Source organism: Caenorhabditis briggsae (assembly GCF_000004555.2).
Source record: "Caenorhabditis briggsae complete genome, chrII, whole genome shotgun sequence".
Lineage (NCBI taxonomy): Eukaryota > Metazoa > Nematoda > Chromadorea > Rhabditida > Rhabditidae > Caenorhabditis > Caenorhabditis briggsae.
The window spans coordinates 7,273,383-7,293,160 of record NC_013486.2 but is presented as its reverse complement, the minus strand read 5'-3'; the positions used below and the strand labels follow the sequence as shown (position 1 = coordinate 7,293,160).

Here is a 19,778-nt window from a genome sequence, read left to right as displayed (position 1 = left end):
ATGAGCGAACTTGACCAACTTCGACAGGAGGCTGAACAGCTGAAGTCGCAGATTCGAGTGAGTATATCCCCCGCATTTCTCTTTAAACCCTAGTTCAAAAACCAGGTGTGTGTTTAAAGTAACCTCAAAAATCTCGTCCCATTTGCTAAGTGGTTTAGTATTCGTTGAAATATGAGAAATATACACATTTATATATTTATACACACATACATACACAAATTGTTGGTAATAAGTAAAGAAGCGGAGCGCTCTCCCGCCGTCGTCGCTATGTAGCGTTGTTTTTGCCGTACTTGGCGGACGAGAGATGGAGGGACGTGCTACTGCACTGGATGTGTATAACACGGACGTCCCCTTCTTGCTTTTTGCCGCGCGTCGTCCCTACCGCAGACGTCTTCTGCTTCTTCCTCTATCTCGCTGCAAAATATCGATCCGTATAAGACTGGTGATGGCGTAGAAGAAGTTGTTGCTCCACGCAGTCGGCGGCAGCGAGCCACTGGCCAATAGGGTCGCCCCGGTTGGTGGGGGGCATTGACGATAAATGTAGAGACGGACGAGAAGCTGGGGCAGAAGCAAGCGAGGAGAATAGATTGGCTGCCTAATGTGAGATTCTCGGCGTCTCAAGCAGTAGGATGCTATTTGCCTGCTTCTTTTCACGGGCCCGCCGAATGCTCTCAATTTCTGGCGAGCCACCGACTGGCCAGAGAGGAGAGAGAAAAAAGAGGGACTAACTCTCTTTTGCTGCGCGAGCTTCACTCCTTGAAGAGACGCAGAAAATGTCCCAGTGCGCCATTTTCCCTTGAGGGCTCTGTGCGCCGTCGTTGTCATCGCGCTCACTAGAATTGGTGGTGGCTCCTCGACCGAGGTTAGGCAGAGAGGCCCGAGAGATAGGAGTCCTTATGTATTAGATGCAGAGACTCACTACACGCACATGGATGTGCGCACCGAATGTTGCGCTAGCCACAAGCCTTCGAAGCTTCCAAAAGTGTGAGTTTGAGAGAATCCGGTGGAGCTCTCTCTCACTCCTCTCCACATATCTGTTCTGGAAGGGGTCGAAAAGGCTGCAAGAATAGAGGAAGTGCACTAAAGAATGATCAGGATGCATTTAATGAAAAGTGAAGAAAATGTTTGTCGAGTTTTGAACATTTATGACACGGAAAACCAAGAAAGATGGCACATAATCAGAACTGCAAACTTTGAATACAGAAAAAAGCAATAAACGAAAATGTTTGTTTCAAATCTAGATTCATTAGGCTTTAACATATTATCCAAAGAATTCGACAACTTCATAAGTTCAAAATGGGGGAAAGTATTTATTTTAACTAAATACACAAACGGTAAAAATCTTATACCAATATGTATCTGTGAATAGTTTTATATCTGGGCAGACGAAACTTGAAAATCTTTGTGACCTTGAAACTTGAAAGTAACAAATTCAATCAGTTGTTAGAGATAATCGATTACCAGGAACGATTTTTGAAAAAGCTGAAATTTTACCCTTTTCATTGCCAATGTCAATTTTTGTCAAGGCAGCACCTTTCAAAGAACATCTATAAACATAATGAAACACTTAATCAAACCAGAAATAAAAACAAAAAAACACTATGATCGTTTAACTATTTAGGAAGCCCGGAAATCAGCAAATGACACAACACTGGCTACCGTGGCTTCAAATCTGGAGCCGATTGGACGCATACAGATGAGGACGAGACGTACACTTAGGGGACATTTAGCCAAGGTGCGTTGTTTTTTCTAATTTCAGAAAGCAACTTCTATATTTTCAGATTTATGCCATGCATTGGGCTTCAGATAGTCGCAATTTGGTTTCTGCTTCACAAGATGGAAAGCTTATTGTGTGGGACTCGTACACCACCAACAAAGTGAGTTTTTTATCCAGTTAGGGGGCATGGGAAAGAAAAAATGGAAATTCTCAGCACCTTTTTGCAAATTTTCACAAATAATGTTCTAACTCCGTTTCTTGAGTTTTCTAAAAAAGCCCGAAGCAGTTTCGAATTGTTGAATTGATTTCAGGTCCATGCCATTCCCCTCCGATCATCCTGGGTGATGACTTGTGCATATGCGCCGTCAGGATCGTTTGTCGCTTGCGGAGGTATGTTCTGACTTCTGATCTTTCCCTTGACAAAAATTCAAATTTGTGGCTTAGTGGTGTCTGACTTCTATGGGCTGAGTGTTACTCATTGTATCCCTCAATCCTCCTTCTCTTTTTGATATCAACGATGGGTAATCTCAGAATTATAGTCGATGAGATTAAAAGGAGAGTAGAAGTTAAGGGCGTCACAGATTTATTAGCAAACTATAAAGAAAAAAGGTTCCAATAAAACTTTGAGGCTGCTACAAAACGAACATTAATCTAATTAATTTCAGGTCTCGATAATATTTGCTCAATTTACTCCCTGAAGACGCGTGAAGGAAACGTGCGGGTATCTCGCGAACTTCCAGGACATACTGGATACCTATCCTGCTGTCGGTTCCTCGATGATAACCAGATTGTTACTTCTTCCGGAGATATGACATGGTAGGTGTTCTTTCCTCTAAAAACAAAAAAAGTCTGAAATCAGACTCTGTATCCAGCCACAAGCACCTTTCTACTCGCGCGTAAATATGAAAAAGAGGTGTGCCTCAGCTGTGAGACTACATTGTTTTGATATCAGATTACTCGAGCACTGGTTCGAATATGTCACGTATCTAGTTCAGTTTCTAAATAACAAGATCAAACCCAATAATTTTGTGCTCTTTGAAGTACAATCCAAAGTTCAATAATATCTTTAGTTTTTCGGAAATTATATAGAAATCCTGTCTAACTAAAATCTAAAATAATTATCCTTTTTGAGAAAACCCTTTTTAAGTCATAGTTTTCTATTCGATGACAGCCGTCCATCGTTCGTAATTTGAGCATCGTCAGTAGAAAAGAAGCAGCATGGCTAGCCGGCCAGTGTCATAGAAGAAAAAGAAAAAGAAGAAGCAGTTGTAGATAGAGAAAATGAAAAGGTTGAGACGCGGTGCGCGCTGAAAGTGCGAAGACGCAGTCTCCTTCGGCCTAGTCGTCCGATTCGGTCTCAACAGTAGAAGCGCCTACATAGATGCACACATTGTGAGAGGAGAAAATTCGGATGTCGAATGTTGATGAGTTTGTTTTCAAACGTGTATGTCATTTCTCTAGAATTCTCTCATTTTGTTTCTTATAAATGGTGCACGGATTAGAAGACCAAAAATGTGCGAAATAACAATGTGAAAAACTACAGAAAATAGCTGAAGCAAGAAGGGAATGCAAGTCGATAAACTATTGATATTTCAGCGCTCTTTGGGACATTGAGACCGGACAGCAATGCACCGCCTTCACTGGACACACCGGAGACGTGATGTCCCTTTCCCTCTCTCCAGACTTCCGCACTTTCATCTCAGGAGCTTGCGATGCATCAGCCAAGCTGTGGGATATCAGAGACGGAATGTGCAAGCAGACCTTCCCAGGACACGAATCCGACATCAACGCCGTTGCTGTGAGTATTTTGGGCCTTTCAGACCTTCGGGTTGAAAAAAGAGATACATAGAGTGTCGGTATCATAATGGTTCTTTTCAGTTCTTCCCATCTGGAAACGCGTTCGCCACCGGATCTGATGACGCCACATGCCGGTTGTTTGATATCCGCGCTGATCAGGAACTTGCCATGTACTCTCACGATAACATCATTTGCGGTTTGTTTCTCATATCGTTGATTTCTGATGGATGTTTAATTTTCTGTTTTGCAGGAATTACCAGTGTTGCATTCTCAAAATCGGGTCGCTTGTTGTTCGCCGGATATGACGACTTCAACTGCAATGTATGGGATTCGATGCGACAGGAGAGAGCTGGTGAGTTTTATCGCACGAAAAAGTGCATTTTAAAAAAAAAACAGAGAAACTCAAATCGACAAATAGACCTTTAAAGGTGGGGGGACAGGAGATTTTACGGGGGATTTTTGGGGCCAGAGTATGCATTCTACCGTAACGGTGTACAACGCCTAATGTCACTCTGCGTACAGCTGTCGCCCTCGCCTTTATGTATGCAATCGGGCAGCGGCTTTCTCTTTGCACGCGTAGCTCAGTCGGTAGCGGCGCCGCACCTCCAACACTCGCCTCGACAAGTTCAACTCCTCGAGGAGCATATTTAAACGGAATTTCGACAACATTATTCTTCTCATGTCTCCCCACCTTTAAAACAATATATCATTTTCTATATCTGAATATCATTTTCTATTTTCCAGGAGTGCTCGCTGGACATGATAACCGAGTTTCGTGTCTAGGAGTGACTGAGGATGGCATGGCTGTGTGCACGGGATCGTGGGATTCGTTCCTCAAGATCTGGAACTAGACACCGAACCTCACCAAACACCAACGCCTTAACATACTCATCATTAGGCTTCTTAATGTGTCTTGTGTTTGATTATTCTTTTCTGAATTATGATGACACTTCATGGCTATCAACCCCTTTTTGTACTTCTATATATTCTTACCCCCATCCCAAATCCACCAATCTCTTGTTCTCACTCATCCTCGCTATCTGTCGGTTCCCGGCTCGTCCGGATCTCCTCTCCATCATCGCTTTTTTTTCGGTCCTTTCTAGTCCTCAGCCGTTTGTGCGTACATACTCGCCGCGTTCATTCGAACTTTTTTTCTGGTTCGAAAACTCGCGACTTTCTCATCTTTTTCTTCCCATATAACTTTCGTCCATTATTTTTTTTTCATTTTTCTTCTTCTGTGTTTGTCTATTTTTTGATATTGCTATGTAATTTCTGATTTTCTCAATCCTTTTATGTGAAAATTATAGAAACCACAATCCCCTTCTCACCACGCCCAATCCCCCACATTTTACACTCTCTCCCTTCCAAAGCTTTTCGATTCACCTGAAAATTCTCTTTTTCTCTCATTCTAGTTATATATACATGCGCTCTCTGTCCTCAAAATGTTACCCAACAAAAAACACGACTAACATGATATTCATGCTACGAAAAAAAAACAATTGTGCTCGGCGTTCAGAAATTTACTTTGATGGAGCCGCAGAGCACAATACTTTCAAATCACGACTAGAACGAGCTCGAAAAAATGCGTTCTAAATTTCGAAAACCCCATCAAGAAAAGCACAATATGAGATCCACTTTTTTATCTCAATTCAACAGGCTCGCTCCCCTATCCCAAAAATCGATATTCTCTACTCACCTAATTATTATTACGATAATTTAAGCTTTCTTTCTTTTTTCTATTTCTGGTATCATCTTCTCCTTCTCATCCTTCTTCTTCTTCTTCACATCCCTTTTCTCCACTAATTTAATTGACCCCCCCCCCTTTTCCCCCACCTCTTTCTGTGTCCCATCAATCCCTTTCCAGTCCCACTCTGTTCTTTTTTTTCATCTTTATCTCGGTACCCCTTTCCTTGAATATACTTTTTTTTCTTCTACCGTGATTTTGTAAGTTTCCGATCGCAAAATTTTTTGATAAAGTTCTCACACACATAACTCGGATAGCTGCCACTTCTTTTCCTCTTTCCCTCCCTTCTTCTTCCCCAAAAAAAAACAACAACAAAAAACTATTTAATCTTCCCAACCTTTTTTCTTGAAACATGAACACTCATCCACCCCAATTCTCTCCCTCCTCTCCCTGAACCCCCAAAAAATCCTTATTTTTCTTTTGATTCTTTTTTATTGTTTCAATTTCCAAATCTTATAAAATGCGTTTCTAAACAATTGCCTAGCCGAAGAAAAGAGTTAGTTTTGGAAAATATTTATTAGCGAAGAAAAAAGATACACCCTAGAAAGCCTTGTTGAACAGGAATGAATGAATAAGATGCTCGGCGACAGCTGGCTTATCAGTTGGCACCATGTGTCCAGCTCCACGAGCAGTGGCGAATGTAACTCGTCCTCCCTTGTATTGAGTGACGTATCCCCCGATTTGTCCTTGTACAGTGAAATGGGTCTTCTTCTTGGAGAGCTGGAAAATTTAGTATTGTTCATTGATAGGCCAAAAAAAGAAACGAACAGTAAGACCGAGCTTATCAGTGAATCTTTGTCCCATCAAGGCGTTGCAAGCCAAGTCGACGTCTCCGTTGTAAAGCATCATCTTCAAATTGTTGTTGTTAACAGCATTGAGAACACGGGAAGTCATGTCTCCATACTGTCTCTTGTATCCGTATGAAATGGCATTGCTGAAAATTGAAATATTATTCATACTTTTTAAGGAGAAAACATAAAGACTACTGTAGAACTAGAAGGTTGGGTGTACTTGAAATTATTTGCAAGCGCACCAAGTCAAATCCCCATACAAAATTTATAATCTCTTTTAGGTTCGGTTGTACTCAAAGTCTAGACGTATGACTACATTCCTATCCAACAAGCATTCCAATTTTAGAGAAATAAAGTCAGACTACCAAACTTCCAACTTTTAAGCATTTTATCTTGGTTCTTGTGATATATCAAAAAGTGGTCAACTAACAAAATGTTTACCATAATCTTAAAAATATTTTGTCAGTTGACCGCTTTTTGATATCTTTCACAGAAACTAAGATAAATTGCCTTAAAATTGAAAGTTGAGGCGTCTATAGGCTAGGTTGTTTACGGTAGCTTTTGAGTATGACGTTATTAGTGCTTCAAAATAAGTGTGAAAATTTGAAAATTTTGAAATATTGGAATGGGTTGTAAAATTAGCGAAAACTTTGCTAATTTAAGCTCAACCCACAAAATACCAATTCCTTCTCTGCGTCTCTCACTAGGCCCCTACTTTTTACATTCATTTTGGAGCTGTTACCGTTAAATTCAAATTTGGACGCAACTTATCTCGGTTCCTGTGAAAGATATCAAAAAGGGGTAAACTAACAAAATGTCATCACTACACTCATCACTAAAATCCTTTTGTCAGTTGACCTTTTTTTGATATCTTTCACTGAAAATGAGGTACAGAAGCTCAAAGTTTGGGGTCATCATATTACAGTGTTTACAGTAACCATCCACTTCCTCACCTGCAAATGGACCATTGTGGAAGAGAAGATGGAATACCGAGAGCCTTTCGAACATCTTGTCTGTTCAAATAGTTAGTAACTGGACTTTCATCCAGACATGGAACAGTTCCGAGAACCTCTGGAGTGTACTTCTTGTTGAATCTTCTCTCGTATTCCATGGCGAATCGGAAACTAGCACTGTAGGAAACGCAGTCAGCGTACATGTTGTATGGGTTGAGTCCTCCATTCCATGCGGTCTGCTGGGTGGCTTCAACGAATTCTCCGCAAGATGAGAACTCGCTGAACGAGTGCCATGGGCAGGCATCGGTGTCATTGTGACAACAGGTCTTCTTCATGTTTTGCCATTTGGCCTCATCGACAACACCGTGGTGGTACAAGAAGTTTACAAGAGAATCGACTCCTTCGTTCTCAGAAACACACCCGTTTCCGATGGCAAGTCCCTTGATGTTGATATGGTATTGGTCTTGACGATCAAGGATGGTTTGAACAAGAGTTGGAACATAAATGCCACCATAGGATTCTCCAGTAACGTAGAAATCATTTCCTTTGTATTGAGTGAATTCTTGGAAGAAAAGGGTCAATGCTTCCCAATTCTCACTTGCAGTTTGATCGTCTCCAGTTGAGATGTTGTTGTCAGTGGCATAGGAATATCCAACTCCAGCTGGGGCTTCCAAGGTCAGGATCGATGCGTTCTTGTTCCATGAGTATGGGTTGTTTGAGAGAGTAGCTCCATCTTTGTTCACCTGAAAAAGAAAACAACTGATAAGAGAAAAAGAACTGGGAGAGAAAACAGGAAGAATACATACACCCGGAAAAACAATTGAGTCATTTCCGAATTCAGCTGATTGGAGTATATCAGGAATTTTCGAATATTTTGGTTTCCACCGTATTCCCCGTATTTTCTCTGATAGTAGTCGACTTTATAAATGAAAATTTTGAGCTCAATTATCTGGGTTCCTTCAAAAGATCAAAAAATTTTCAACTGATAAATTATTCATCATAATATCATCAATATGTTATCAGTTGACGGATATTTGATATCTCTGGAATCTTCTCCAAACCATAAACTTTAATCTCAATTATCTCGGTTCCTCCAAAAGATATCAAAATATTGTCAACTGATAAAATGTAGGTGTAATTATGAAATGAATTTCATCAGTTGACAAATTTTTGATATCTCTCGTAGGAACCGCGATAATTGTGCTCGAAGCGCACGTATACGGTGGGCCTCAATTTGAGCAAATACGGTATCTGTTTTGTAAGGTAACTGATTACGGTAAGTATATTAGATATTTTGCAAAAACTCAAACAAGGCTCCAGGGCTATCTGGAACCCCACTATCGTTTTTGAAAAGTACCAAGAGATATCCGGCGATCTCTTGTGGCTTTTTTTTCAAGAAATGTCTAAACTATCGTATCTGAATCTTATAATGAAATCCCTTCCCCAAAAACAGTACACCAAATTGATAGTGAGTTCATTTACATATAAATTTTAGACGATAACTTTCCTTTCAGCTATTGTAATCAGCTTTTACCCATAGCAATTCTTACAGAAACTACAGTAATCCTTCTCCGAGAACCACATTACCTTCCCTCAATACAATTCTAAACCTCCCTCTTCAAGATACAGTAACCTTTTCAGTCATCGGAAACTCACATTCCATGGTCCCCACTCGGTGAGAAGTGCCGAAAGTCCAGAACATCCTGGTCCTCCAGTCAACCAAAGAAGCACTGGATCAGTGGCTGGATTACCCTGCGATTCAACGAACCAATAGTGAAGCATGTGGTTCTTCTTAGTTCCAACATTGTAATATCCAGAGTATTGCTTGAAATTGACATTTGGTGCTCCCGGAAGGTTTGTGATTTGGGCGAATTCACTGTAAATCAGGATAGATTCAGTTACAGTATTCTTTGAATTCCGACTTACCAAACATGGGCGAGAGCCAAAAAGGCCACAAGTGCAAGTATCCTACTTACCATCTTTTTTGTAATAAGACAAATGGTCAGAAGAAACGAGAATTAGTTCTTAGACCGGACTATATAGTGATAGAGAGGGAGGAGGAGTCTAGTTGAAAAATTGAAAAAGTTCTTATCTCGACTCATCACTTATCAACTGTATTTTTAAGCCGATTGTGACCATCTTCGCGTCTGATTCTCCCTTTTTTGACGCCGATTCACGATAGGGGCTTCATTACATCATCACCACTTTCCTAGTGGAAGAAAGAATCCGTGAAGAAAAAAGAGCAAAAAATTAAAAGATAGGATCTGCTGGAAGTTTTAAAAGACAATGTGTCTTGGTGAAGAAAATAAAGAAACGAGTTAAGAGGATGCACTTCAATTTTTCCGAGACTCTCTTCAAACATTAGTTTCTGCCTGCAGCTGCTAACTATTATCAGATGTTCTTCAGTTTCTCATTTGCTGACTTTTATTGATTTTTTCAAACCAAATCGGTTTTCCTTGAAGCGTCCTCCTTCTTCTATTGTTTTTTTTTCTGAAATCTATTTTTCACTTTGAAATGTACCGTAACCTGAAAACACTCTATTTTAACGCGTCATGAAGTTCCGGCAACTGGACAAACCGCTGTTCACAGCTGTCATCTTTTCCTTATCACTTTTCCATTAATTTTGGACGAATTTTGCTTAAACCGTCTAAATTTTTTGCATTCAACATCGTATTGTAGCCAATCTTTTGGTCTCGTGCTCGTTTTCCAACCAACGTCACAAAACTTCGAAGAATTACAAAATGTCAGCAAAAGTATCGTTCAAAGTTAATTCCTGATGATTTGAGTGTCTCTTTCTGAAAAACTTCTTATCACAACTGAATCGTAGTTTTGTTAAAATGGGCACAATCTACACCATAGTCAGGTTTTTCGTTTTCCGGAACTTGGACCATTTTTGAGAGAAGTAGGCATGGAAAGTAGCAATCGAACTAGAGGGAATTTCGAAAAACAAGAATAGAAAAATACCTCTTAATTTAAACATCATAAAACCGTAAAGCCTGTATTAGAAGGACTCCACACTGTCAAGTTTGAGCTAATTTTTCTTGGCTTCGATGTAAGGTATAAAAATGTGTCAACTGGAAAAATGTTTGTGATATAATGATAAACAATTTATTATTTGACAACTTTCTCATATCTTTGACAAGAACCGAGATAAATTTTCTCAAATTTAATAATTAGGTGACCCTTCTATTACTGGTATGACGAGTTTGCCGAAAAGCGTACGAACGTTGTCAATTTAAAAATTGGCTAAAACTTTAGAGTTTAAGGTCCAATTACTAATGATCTAATTTCGTACTTTTTGTCACAAAATGTTCCAAATTTGCTGAAATACGCAAGTTAAAGCCAACTAGGCCAACCCTTTATTCATATTTTCAGCCGCCGTCTTTACGGTTTTCCGCAACCCCGCCTTACATTCGATAGAAGGGCTCTAACTTTTATCGCCAATTTAGCCAATTTATCTGGGTTCTCGTGAAAAATATCAAAATGTGATCAACTGACAAAATGTGTATCATAATATCACAAACATTTTATTAGTTTATAACTTTTTGAAATCTTGCATAGGAAATGAGATAATTGAGCTTAAACGTTACCATATTAATTTTTTGCATCTGGAAACCCCCATCAGTAAAATCAGTTTGAAAGCGTTTGAAGACTATTTTCATTGCTCTCCTATTGTTTTCCATTTAATAATTATCAAAGAGCCGAATTACCAAAAACACGACGAGACGAAATAAACGACTTCTTCTCTGAATTGGAATTCAAATCCCAGAGCGGAAACGAATTCAGCCACAAACAAGAAATAGCTCTCTTCTGTGTATTCAGGAGGAATCCTAAACGCTTTTTATGGGCCAAACCATAAAGCTATTCGCCACACAAATCCTCCCGTCTACTTATTCAAATGTTTCAGAACCGCTTTACCTAGAAAAGTTGAAAAAAGTATTTTACTATTATAAGAGAGAGTATTTGATTATGAAGAGACATAGAGATTACGGAGAAAACCGGTCTTCAGATGATGACGCGAGAGGAAGAGAAAGAGAGAATCCTCTCTCTTTTTCTCCTTCGAAATTGTTTCCATTCATTTTGTATTAGTCGATATAAATGACGAGAAAGACCTATCGATCACACATATGATCCATTCGGTATCATCCTTATCAAGCTTGTTTGCCAATCACTCATATGTTATCTCTGCGCCTCTACCTCTCTTTCTTTCTTTTTTTCAAAGAAACCAATATGAATCCTTTTTTCCAATATCGCAAACACCAAATAAAGTCCTTTCTTATTCTTTTGTGAGTCAGAAACTTTCAATTGTTCGATTTTCTTTTCACAAGAGTTTCCACCGGTTTGTTGAATTCATATTCTTGGAAAAAAATCCCACAAGAATGCACTTCTTCTCTGAATTTTTGGAATTCTGGATGTTCCTGGAAGTCAGGATAATCTATCCCATTGGATTCTGCAAAATATCTCAAAATAATTTTTGTTTTTTTCTTTGTAACACTCGCTTTTGTTGTTCACCGACTTCGATTGGAGGAATGAACAAGTGTAATTTGTTTTAACGAAGAAAAGAAGAAGAAGAAGCAAAGAGAGGAGAAGAGTGGAATCCGAGTGTAATAGGTGTCAAAATTTGATAAAGTTCTGTTCTTTCAGTGATTTCTCGCCGGAATGCAAATCGGATTAAGTTGGTGAATCGTCAAATGGAAATACTTTTCCCCATTTTAATTTCGCTCGTTTGGTTTGTGGTTACTGTAGACTGAAATAGAAACAATTTTCCAGGCTTTTTCGAAAAAGAGTTTAACTCATTTTTCATAACCCAAAATATGTTTCCAATTCATCACTATTTCCGGTTTCTTTGTATTCTTGCGTCTATATTAAGTACCGTAGACACTCTAATAAAAGGCCACCCCATACTTTCACTTCGAGCCAATTTATCTCGGGTTCCTGTTGAAGATTTCAAAAAGTGGTCAATTGATAAAATGTGGCTGATATTATGATTAACATTCTATCAATTTACAACCTTTAATATCTTTTACAGGAACCGAGATATATAGGCTCAAAGTGCAAATATAGGGTGGCCTTCTGTTAGAGTGTTCACGGTACACTATCTAGATCTTGATATAGCTAAGAAAATTATTCTGAAAAACTATGAAACTAATTTTTCTATCTCCAAACATATTAAAAACTGCATAAACGTTACTTTGTCCAAGATATTCATTGAAAACACTTTCGACATAACTGGAGACTCTCAAGTTTCGATGATTTCAAGCGAAGACTTTTCATTATGAAAGTGCCAGATCTCCGACTTCATCAACTTCACCAGGTTTTATTTTTCTTAAGTACGTTGTGAATCTCCAGTTGAAATAAGTTTTTCCAAACCAATAGAAATCGCAGTTTGGAATATACCGAAAACATCAGTGTGCTTACGTTATCTTATCCTTTTTTTCAACTCATTATATTTTAGGTTCATTGCCGTGCTTGATATTCTCACCTAGAATTACTTTTCCGTCACATCATTTCCCATCCATAACGAATCATTCTTTTTTCATCCATCCAACTTCGGTTCCAAAACATCTCATTAAAATGCGAACCGTGTTTTTTTTCTTTTTTCTCTCTATCCCAAACAAATTTTCCAAATAAAATTAACGAACCAATTTGTGCTTTGTTATTTTGAGGAATAATGAGAGGGAAAGAAAACCTTTATTGAGTCATAGTGGATTCTAAAGGAAAAAGAAATTCCCAATGTTTGCTTTACCCACTTTCACCGGTTACTTACCCATTTTTTTTTTCTTTCTCTGGCCTATTAGTTTTACTCTTTTTTCTTTGTGTGTTGGTCGTACAAATTTAATAAGAACATCTTTTAAAAAGCAACAGGAGTTCTTCAAGATTCTTCGGATACTAAAAATCGGGAACCCTTTTTCAGAATTTCACTGAGCTTTCAAAATTCGTTGTTTTCCTCATCTCCCCGCATTTCCTAATTTTTGTGACACAACCCAATTGAAAACGGATTGTCACAGGAACCTCTCTGAAGTACCATTAACCTCCTCTACCCGCAGTCGGCTTCTTCTTTTTTTTTTTCGTCTTCCTTTTCTCCACATATATTCATCTTGTCTTTCCTTTTTTCCTTCTTCTTCTTTCCAATTCATGTCATATCTTGAATATTTCACACACTCATACCTCCTCTTCTTCAATTTCATCGAAGGTTCAAGAAATTACATTGACCTAACTCTTAGTCAACGTCTTCTGCTACTACCACTATATCGTCGAGTTTCTTTTGTCTTCCTAGCCAAGATTAAATTGCACCAACTCTTTTTTTTCAAGAATTCAAAGAAGATCATATGTCTCATTTTTCCAAAAAAATGTTTTTCTCTTTTTTTTTTGTTCCCTCGGAAGACTAAACAACATGCGAACGTGTTCCTCAACTCCTACTTTCAAAAACTCAATTTCCGGCGGAAACTCGACAAAAAAGAGCTGTGTGTCAGCATGTGTGTCATTTCAACGAATATCATAACTTTCCTTTTTTTGCTTTTCGCGTAAAAGATCTGAAAGAAGTTTGAGTTCAAAAACAATGTTTGGTTCAACTGTGTAATTTGAGAGCACACTTTTTTTGAATTTTCTGAATAACCGAACGGTATAGTAAAGGAAGTATCGTGAGCAAGTTTTCGAAACTTTCAACTTCAAGTTTACTTTTTTCACTTATTCCTTTCAACTTTGAGCCCATATACAGATCATGTACAGTATCGGTCAATAAGATACACAAAAACATACTTCTCGGTTGATTTTTGGCCATTTTACTATTTTCAGAATTCTGCTATATTGAAAGTTTTGCATTTACAGAATTTTTCAAAAATTCCTAGATTCTCAGCTATTTACCGATTTCTGAAAGATTCCTGCTTTTTTCACGATTTCAGTACAAAAATGAGCCAAAAAGGGGTGTCAACTTAAAAACATGTTTTTGTATATCTCATTGATCGGTACTGTATCTTGGCTCCTGTTTTCTGATATCTTTCACAGGGACCGAGATAAATTGGCTCAACTTTGAAAGTTAGGAAGTAGGCGTTCTATTAAAGTGTCTACGATATTTTGCAGATTACTTAGAACAAATCATATAACGGCACTTTTGTGCACTGTAAGTACTATAAGCATAAGAAAAATGTCCTATTTTTCAAAGTTTATGTTCACAACGGCTACCGTGTCCGCTAATCAGAGTAATTCAAAAATTTACATTTGCTACTATTGGGTTATGTTCACAAACCTAGTTCATCCCGGCTATGGCCTTCCGGGGAAAGTTTTAGTCTTCGGTGAACCTAGACACGAAACTCGTCCATCTTCCAATTCTTGTTCACTCTTTCTTGATACTTTTTATTTATTCAGTCTGCCTCATTTCCATCCAAGAGGAACATGAAAAATATGGGAATTGAATTCGGACTAATTTAGTTTATTGCATCAGAAAATTTTAGCATTTCCTCCATTGTCACTTTATATTTGCCGTTTTTGGCTAAAACTTCAAAGAGCCTTTATTTCCAAAACCTACAAAGAGTTTTCCTAAAAACAAAGAGTTTGCTTGGATAATCCTCTTCCGCTGGGTAGCAATTACCGTCCATCAATTTCTGAACGGAGCTCTTCTCTCTTTCTGAACTTCTTTTTCTATTTCTTAGACTCTTCTTTTCCGACCTATTCATCATTAGAATGTTTCTCCTTTCTCTCGGAAAAGGAAAAGGAAGAGAAAGGAGGCGCCGTCTCTCGGCGCCCAGCAAAATTAATGGACTCTTTTTTTTTGTGCGAGTGTGCTCCCGTGTTGAGCAGTCCCTTCGTTCTGCTTCGTCGAGTCCATATGTTCTGTATGCGAAAACGAGGAATTCCGAATTGATTGGGTCAATATATACATGGAATAACCTCTCCTTTATCTTATTTTTAATCTCTTTGTACATACAAATCGAACTCCAAAACATCATCTTCTAATTTTCAGAATAGTATCCTCTCTGCAACGTCTCATGATTGAATGCGTTGCGTGGCCCGTATCATTCTACTGACTTGTTTCATCTTCATTGCATTCATCTATCTTGCTGTATCTCATGCTAATTCAAAGATTGTAGTTGCCTTTGATGCGAACGGTTGGTTTCGGTTTTGAATATTTTGAATCAGGAGTCTGAATAATTTTTGAGAATCCCCAATAGATGTTTAGAATTTCTCAATTCAAGATGCCGTAGTTCCTCTAATAGAAGCCCACCCAAACCGCAAACTTCAAGCTCAATTATCTCGGTTCCTGTGAGAGATATGAAAATTTTGTCAACTGATAAAATGTTCATCATCCTATCACCTACATTTTATTAGTTGACCACCTTTTGATATCTTCCACAAGAATCGAGATATATGCTGAAAATGTATATTTTGAGTGGGCTTTTATTGGAGGAAATACGGTTCATCGAAGAGTATAGGTACCGTAATATAGGTACGACTATCAATTTTAACTTAATTTATCTCGGTTCATTCGAATGATATCAAGAAGTGGTTCATTTTTATTCTGGTACAAGTGGTCGAACGTTCCACAACGACAGCTACCGTAAGCTAGAAATATCTTTGTTTTCCGGATTTTTCAAATCAAATTTCAGCCCATTTTTTCACATTCAAAAGTTTATACTTTTAGACTTTTTCGGAAAGAATAACAGGAATCCTTTTTTGTGCGATTCTTCGTCGATTCTTCTGTTTCTCCCCAAAACAAGTCAGAAAATTAAAATTTTTGTGATAAGTGAAAAAATTGACTGAAAAAATATTGAAACCGAGAGAAAAAACCAATTGTTTTTTGATTACGGTAATGTCGTTTTTGATTACAAGATTCCATTTTTGTTGATGGTTGAGAAAATCCTGAAACATTATCATTTATTCAGATGAAGAAGCGCGTCGAATTCTGGACAGTGCAATACCATCTCCAACAGTTGCCAGCCCATTTAACAGCAGCGCACCCCAGTCGATGTCCGTTTCGGTAGCATTAGTTTTAATTGTTTCACTTATCAGTGTTGCTCTTTTAATCACAGGTGATATAAAGTTATCAATACAGCTTCTGGTATTCTCTCAGTTTCAGGTATAATCATAATTGCCGTTACGCTAGACCCAACTTCAAATAATGAAGATGATGAAGAATCGGATCTGGAGATCGACGAACCGACCAAAAAGAAAGACAAGCAGATTGCAGATCAGAACGGCTATTATCCACGTTTCGACTATGACTTCAACAATTCAACTACGATTCTCTCCGAGCTGTGATTGTCCCCACTTTTGTTTCCAATCCTAATTACGGGTGGTTTTTCAAATGTTAGTAAAAAATTAGTTTTTATTTCGATAAATGTGCTATAAACAAACAAAAAAAACCATGGCAATAGTCATTGAACAAGAATAAAAAACCAAGTGATGGATGGATGTGGGAGAGAGAGGGAAATGAAGTGAATGGCGTCAAGCGTCTTCCTCTGAATTTACTTGAGTTGTGGGAACGACATTTGTGGCTTGAGCTCAGTGAGCGACTCGTTCCAGTACTGAGTCACTGTCTTCCATTGAGTGTAGAATTGGATACCGGCCTTTCCGTAGAAGTTGAGATCTCCGAGGAACGAACCGCGGGAGCCAGTGAATGAGAACATTGGGAGTGGGACTGGAATTGGCACGTTGATTCCGATCTGTCCGACGTCGACTTCGTTTGTGAACTTTCTGGCGGTGGCTCCGTTGCTGGTGAAGATGGCAGTTCCGTTTCCGTATGGGTTGTTGTTGATGATTTCGATGGCTTCGTTGAGGTTTTCGGCTTCCATGACAACGAGGACTGGGCCGAAGATTTCCTCCTGAAATTTTTATTTTTCAAAAAAAGAATTGAACAAAATTACTCACTCTGTAGCAAGTCATGTTTGGCTTGACTCCAGCAAGAATGGTTGGTCCAACAAAGTTTCCGTTCTCGAATCCTGGAACAGTGACGTTGGATCCATCAAGTGGAACTTGAGCACCCTCCTTCTTGGCGCTCTCAATGAGACGAAGGACACGGGCCTTGGATTGCTTAGAAATGAGTGGTCCAATGTCAGTATCTGGCTTCCATCCGGCGTTAACCTTGAGGTTCTTGGCCTTCTTAACAAGCTCTGGCAACCAAGCGCGAGCATCTCCAACAAGAACTGCGGTGGTGAGAGCCATGCAACGTTGTCCGGCGGCTCCGAAAGCAGCGGCGGTAAGTTGGTTGAGGGTCTGTTCCTTGTTGGCATCAGCCATGATAACTCCGTGATTCTTGGCTCCCATGTTGGATTGGACACGCTTTCCATTCTTGGCTCCGCGTTCATAGATGTGCTTTCCCTACAAGAAACAAATGATTTCGGTGAAAAACTGTTTAGAAAAACTTACAGCAGCATCTCCTCCAACGAAGGAAATAGCCTTGATGTCTGGGTTGTCGCAGATGAAGTTAACAGCCGAGTGTTGTCCGTGGATGATGTTGACACATCCATTTGGAACTCCAGCCTCCTTGGCGAGCTCGACAAGAAGTTGAGCTGCTCCTGGATCTTGCTCAGATGGCTTGATGACCATGGTGTTTCCAGTAGCCAAAGCAATCGGGAACATCCAGAGTGGGATCATAGCTGGGAAGTTGAATGGGCAGATTCCAGCGGTGACTCCAAGTGGGATTCTGTAGGAGTGGGTGTCCATGTCGCGAGAAACATTTGGAAGAGTCTCTCCCATCATGAGGGATGGAACAGAGCAAGCGTGCTCGACGACTTGGAGTCCTCTGCTCACGTCTCCCTCAGCATCTGGAAGAGTCTTTCCTTGCTCAATTGTGATACTCTCAGCGAGCTTCTTCATGTCTCTCTTGATCAAAGCCTGAAGCTTGAACATGCATTGTTGGCGGGTAAGAGGAGATCTGAAAATATTGGTAATTATTTCGATGGAAATCTTCTAACATACGTGTTCTTCCAGGTGCTGAAGGCGTTCTTAGCCGAGTCGACGGCGGCTTGCATCTCAGCTTGCGTGGCGTTTGGAACAAGTCCGATGACCTCATTTGTGGCTGGGTTGGTCAGTTCAACGAAATCAGTCGTCTTTGATTCAACAGCTTGTCCATCGATCCACAGCTTAACAGTCTGAAAATCCAACGTTGATGACTTTGAAACTTTTATTAAAGCTTACGGGGGCTGCAGCTGCAGACTTGGATGTGCTGAAGGAGGCGAACTGGTTGCATTTTGGCTGAAAAAACCAATTGAGATTTACACCTAATTTCTTTATCGGTGATTCTTTGATTTCTGTCTCGCCATTTTTCTCTTTGCGTCATTTAAACGAAAAACGCCAACTGTCAAATAGACACTGCAGCCAACACACACGTGTCGCATCTTGCTGGGAAGTTTAAACCAGGTCGAGAATATAAAAAAAACAGAAGTCTTACCTGGACACGAGCGAGACGAGACAACATCCTGAGCAATGTTAACCACAAGTTTTAGAGCTGAAAAAAAGGGAAACTTGTTGGTTACTAACGAAAGTAAGAGAATAAAAGACGTCGAAAAAGATGGGCGGTGATATGAATGAAAAATAGAAACAAGGTGAGCGCGTGTTGGTGACGACGAATTGGATGAAGAAAAATGAAGGAAAAAATAACGATTTAGAACTAAACATTATAGATCACTTTCCGCTTTTAGAAATTCAGGTTATGCAGGTGAAGACACGTGTGGAAAAGTTAAAAAAGAGCAACTGATTGTTTCTGTTTCTTGAAAGTTTGAAGGGGATAGGGTGATGGGAGGAGTGGCAAATCGGACGACACAGAACAGTTGCTTCCCAGAGACAGCAAAAAAAAGAAGAAAAGAAAAGAGTGCGAAAGGAATAGTGCAAGAGAATAAGAGACAGCAGCAGCACGTGGGGGAAAAGACCTGCAACTGCCCAACATTTGACCCGTGTGCACTTGGAAACGTGATCAATCGTCTCGAAACCTGAATAGAGATAGTGAATGAACAGAAATCAGCGTCGTGATAAGGGTGTCAATAACATTATCAGAGCCAGGTTGACAATTCTTCTAGAACGACTCCACATGTGATAAAAAACAAAGTTCATTATTACAAAAAATGAAAACTATGAGAGGAACAATCATTAGGGAAACAAGGCAATAATAAGCAAAAGCAGGCTAAAACGGTTTGCCTAATGTGTTCTGATAAAAATGTTCAAACCCGAGGGCCCTACTATTAGAGGGGCCTTTCAATTAAAGAAAACTTCTAATACAGGTTCTACGGTAATCTACATGCTTTTCTGCACATTTTGATGCAATAAATTTTCCTACCGTACACCACCTTTAAAGGAGCATGCCCATGTGAGAGCGATATCTTAGCGCGCTTGCGTTACAGTAACCATACGGGGTTTCAAAGGCGTATAGGTAACCTCCGAAAAAATCGAAAAAGCTTCTTTTTTTGGTTTCTGGGTCCGAAAAAAAACAAAAATATATATTATTCGGTTCCAAACTTCGAGAAAATTCGGAAATTTTGACCGAAAAAATGGATGTCGATGCTCGTCTGGAATAAATACCGTGTCGAATTGTATTTTTTTGATAAATTGCGAGTACTTTATAATACAACCGACCGAAAAAACTTTCAAACTTTTTCTGTCCGAAATTTTCCGCTTTCTGAGCTCCGAAAAATTATTCGCCGAATTTTTTTCGGTAATCAACCGAAATTTTTTCGCTTTTTGGCCATTTCCGATGAAAGTCTGGAAATATTTGTTAATGGGGGTTATTCATGTAGCGAAAGTCTGCACCGAAATTCATTGCAGGAGTGTCGCGAAATGCATTTCAA

General features: G+C 39.2%; 4 protein-coding genes across 4 annotated transcripts; 2 read left to right on the top strand and 2 right to left on the bottom strand.

Annotated features, from left to right (window-relative positions):
- Cbr-gpb-1 lies at window positions 1-4,365 on the top strand (the record flags this gene model as incomplete). The annotated part of the gene is made up of 9 exons (XM_002631264.1): window positions 1-57; window positions 1,622-1,735; window positions 1,782-1,877; window positions 2,029-2,107; window positions 2,383-2,533; window positions 3,314-3,515; window positions 3,596-3,710; window positions 3,765-3,866; window positions 4,259-4,365. The coding sequence occupies 9 exons, from the start codon at window positions 1-3 to the stop codon at window positions 4,363-4,365; spliced, it is 1,023 nt and encodes a 340-aa protein (XP_002631310.1).
- A 1,433-nt stretch (window positions 4,366-5,798) lies between these two features.
- Window positions 5,799-8,981, bottom strand: CBG03132 (the record flags this gene model as incomplete). The annotated part of the gene is made up of 5 exons (XM_002631265.1): window positions 5,799-5,978; window positions 6,027-6,192; window positions 7,003-7,745; window positions 8,659-8,878; window positions 8,929-8,981. The coding sequence occupies 5 exons, from the start codon at window positions 8,979-8,981 to the stop codon at window positions 5,799-5,801; spliced, it is 1,362 nt and encodes a 453-aa protein (XP_002631311.1).
- Window positions 8,982-14,995: 6,014 nt separating this feature from the next.
- Window positions 14,996-16,257, top strand: CBG03133 (the record flags this gene model as incomplete). Its single annotated transcript, XM_002631266.1, has 3 exons — window positions 14,996-15,107; window positions 15,882-16,028; window positions 16,076-16,257. 3 exons carry the CDS (start codon window positions 14,996-14,998, stop codon window positions 16,255-16,257), a joined length of 441 nt encoding a protein of 146 aa, XP_002631312.1.
- A 206-nt stretch (window positions 16,258-16,463) lies between these two features.
- On the bottom strand, window positions 16,464-18,415 carry Cbr-alh-8 (the record flags this gene model as incomplete). Its single annotated transcript, XM_002631267.1, has 6 exons — window positions 16,464-16,820; window positions 16,867-17,316; window positions 17,365-17,872; window positions 17,917-18,089; window positions 18,136-18,192; window positions 18,389-18,415. 6 exons carry the CDS (start codon window positions 18,413-18,415, stop codon window positions 16,464-16,466), a joined length of 1,572 nt encoding a protein of 523 aa, XP_002631313.1.
- Between the last annotated feature and the right edge of the window lie 1,363 nt (window positions 18,416-19,778).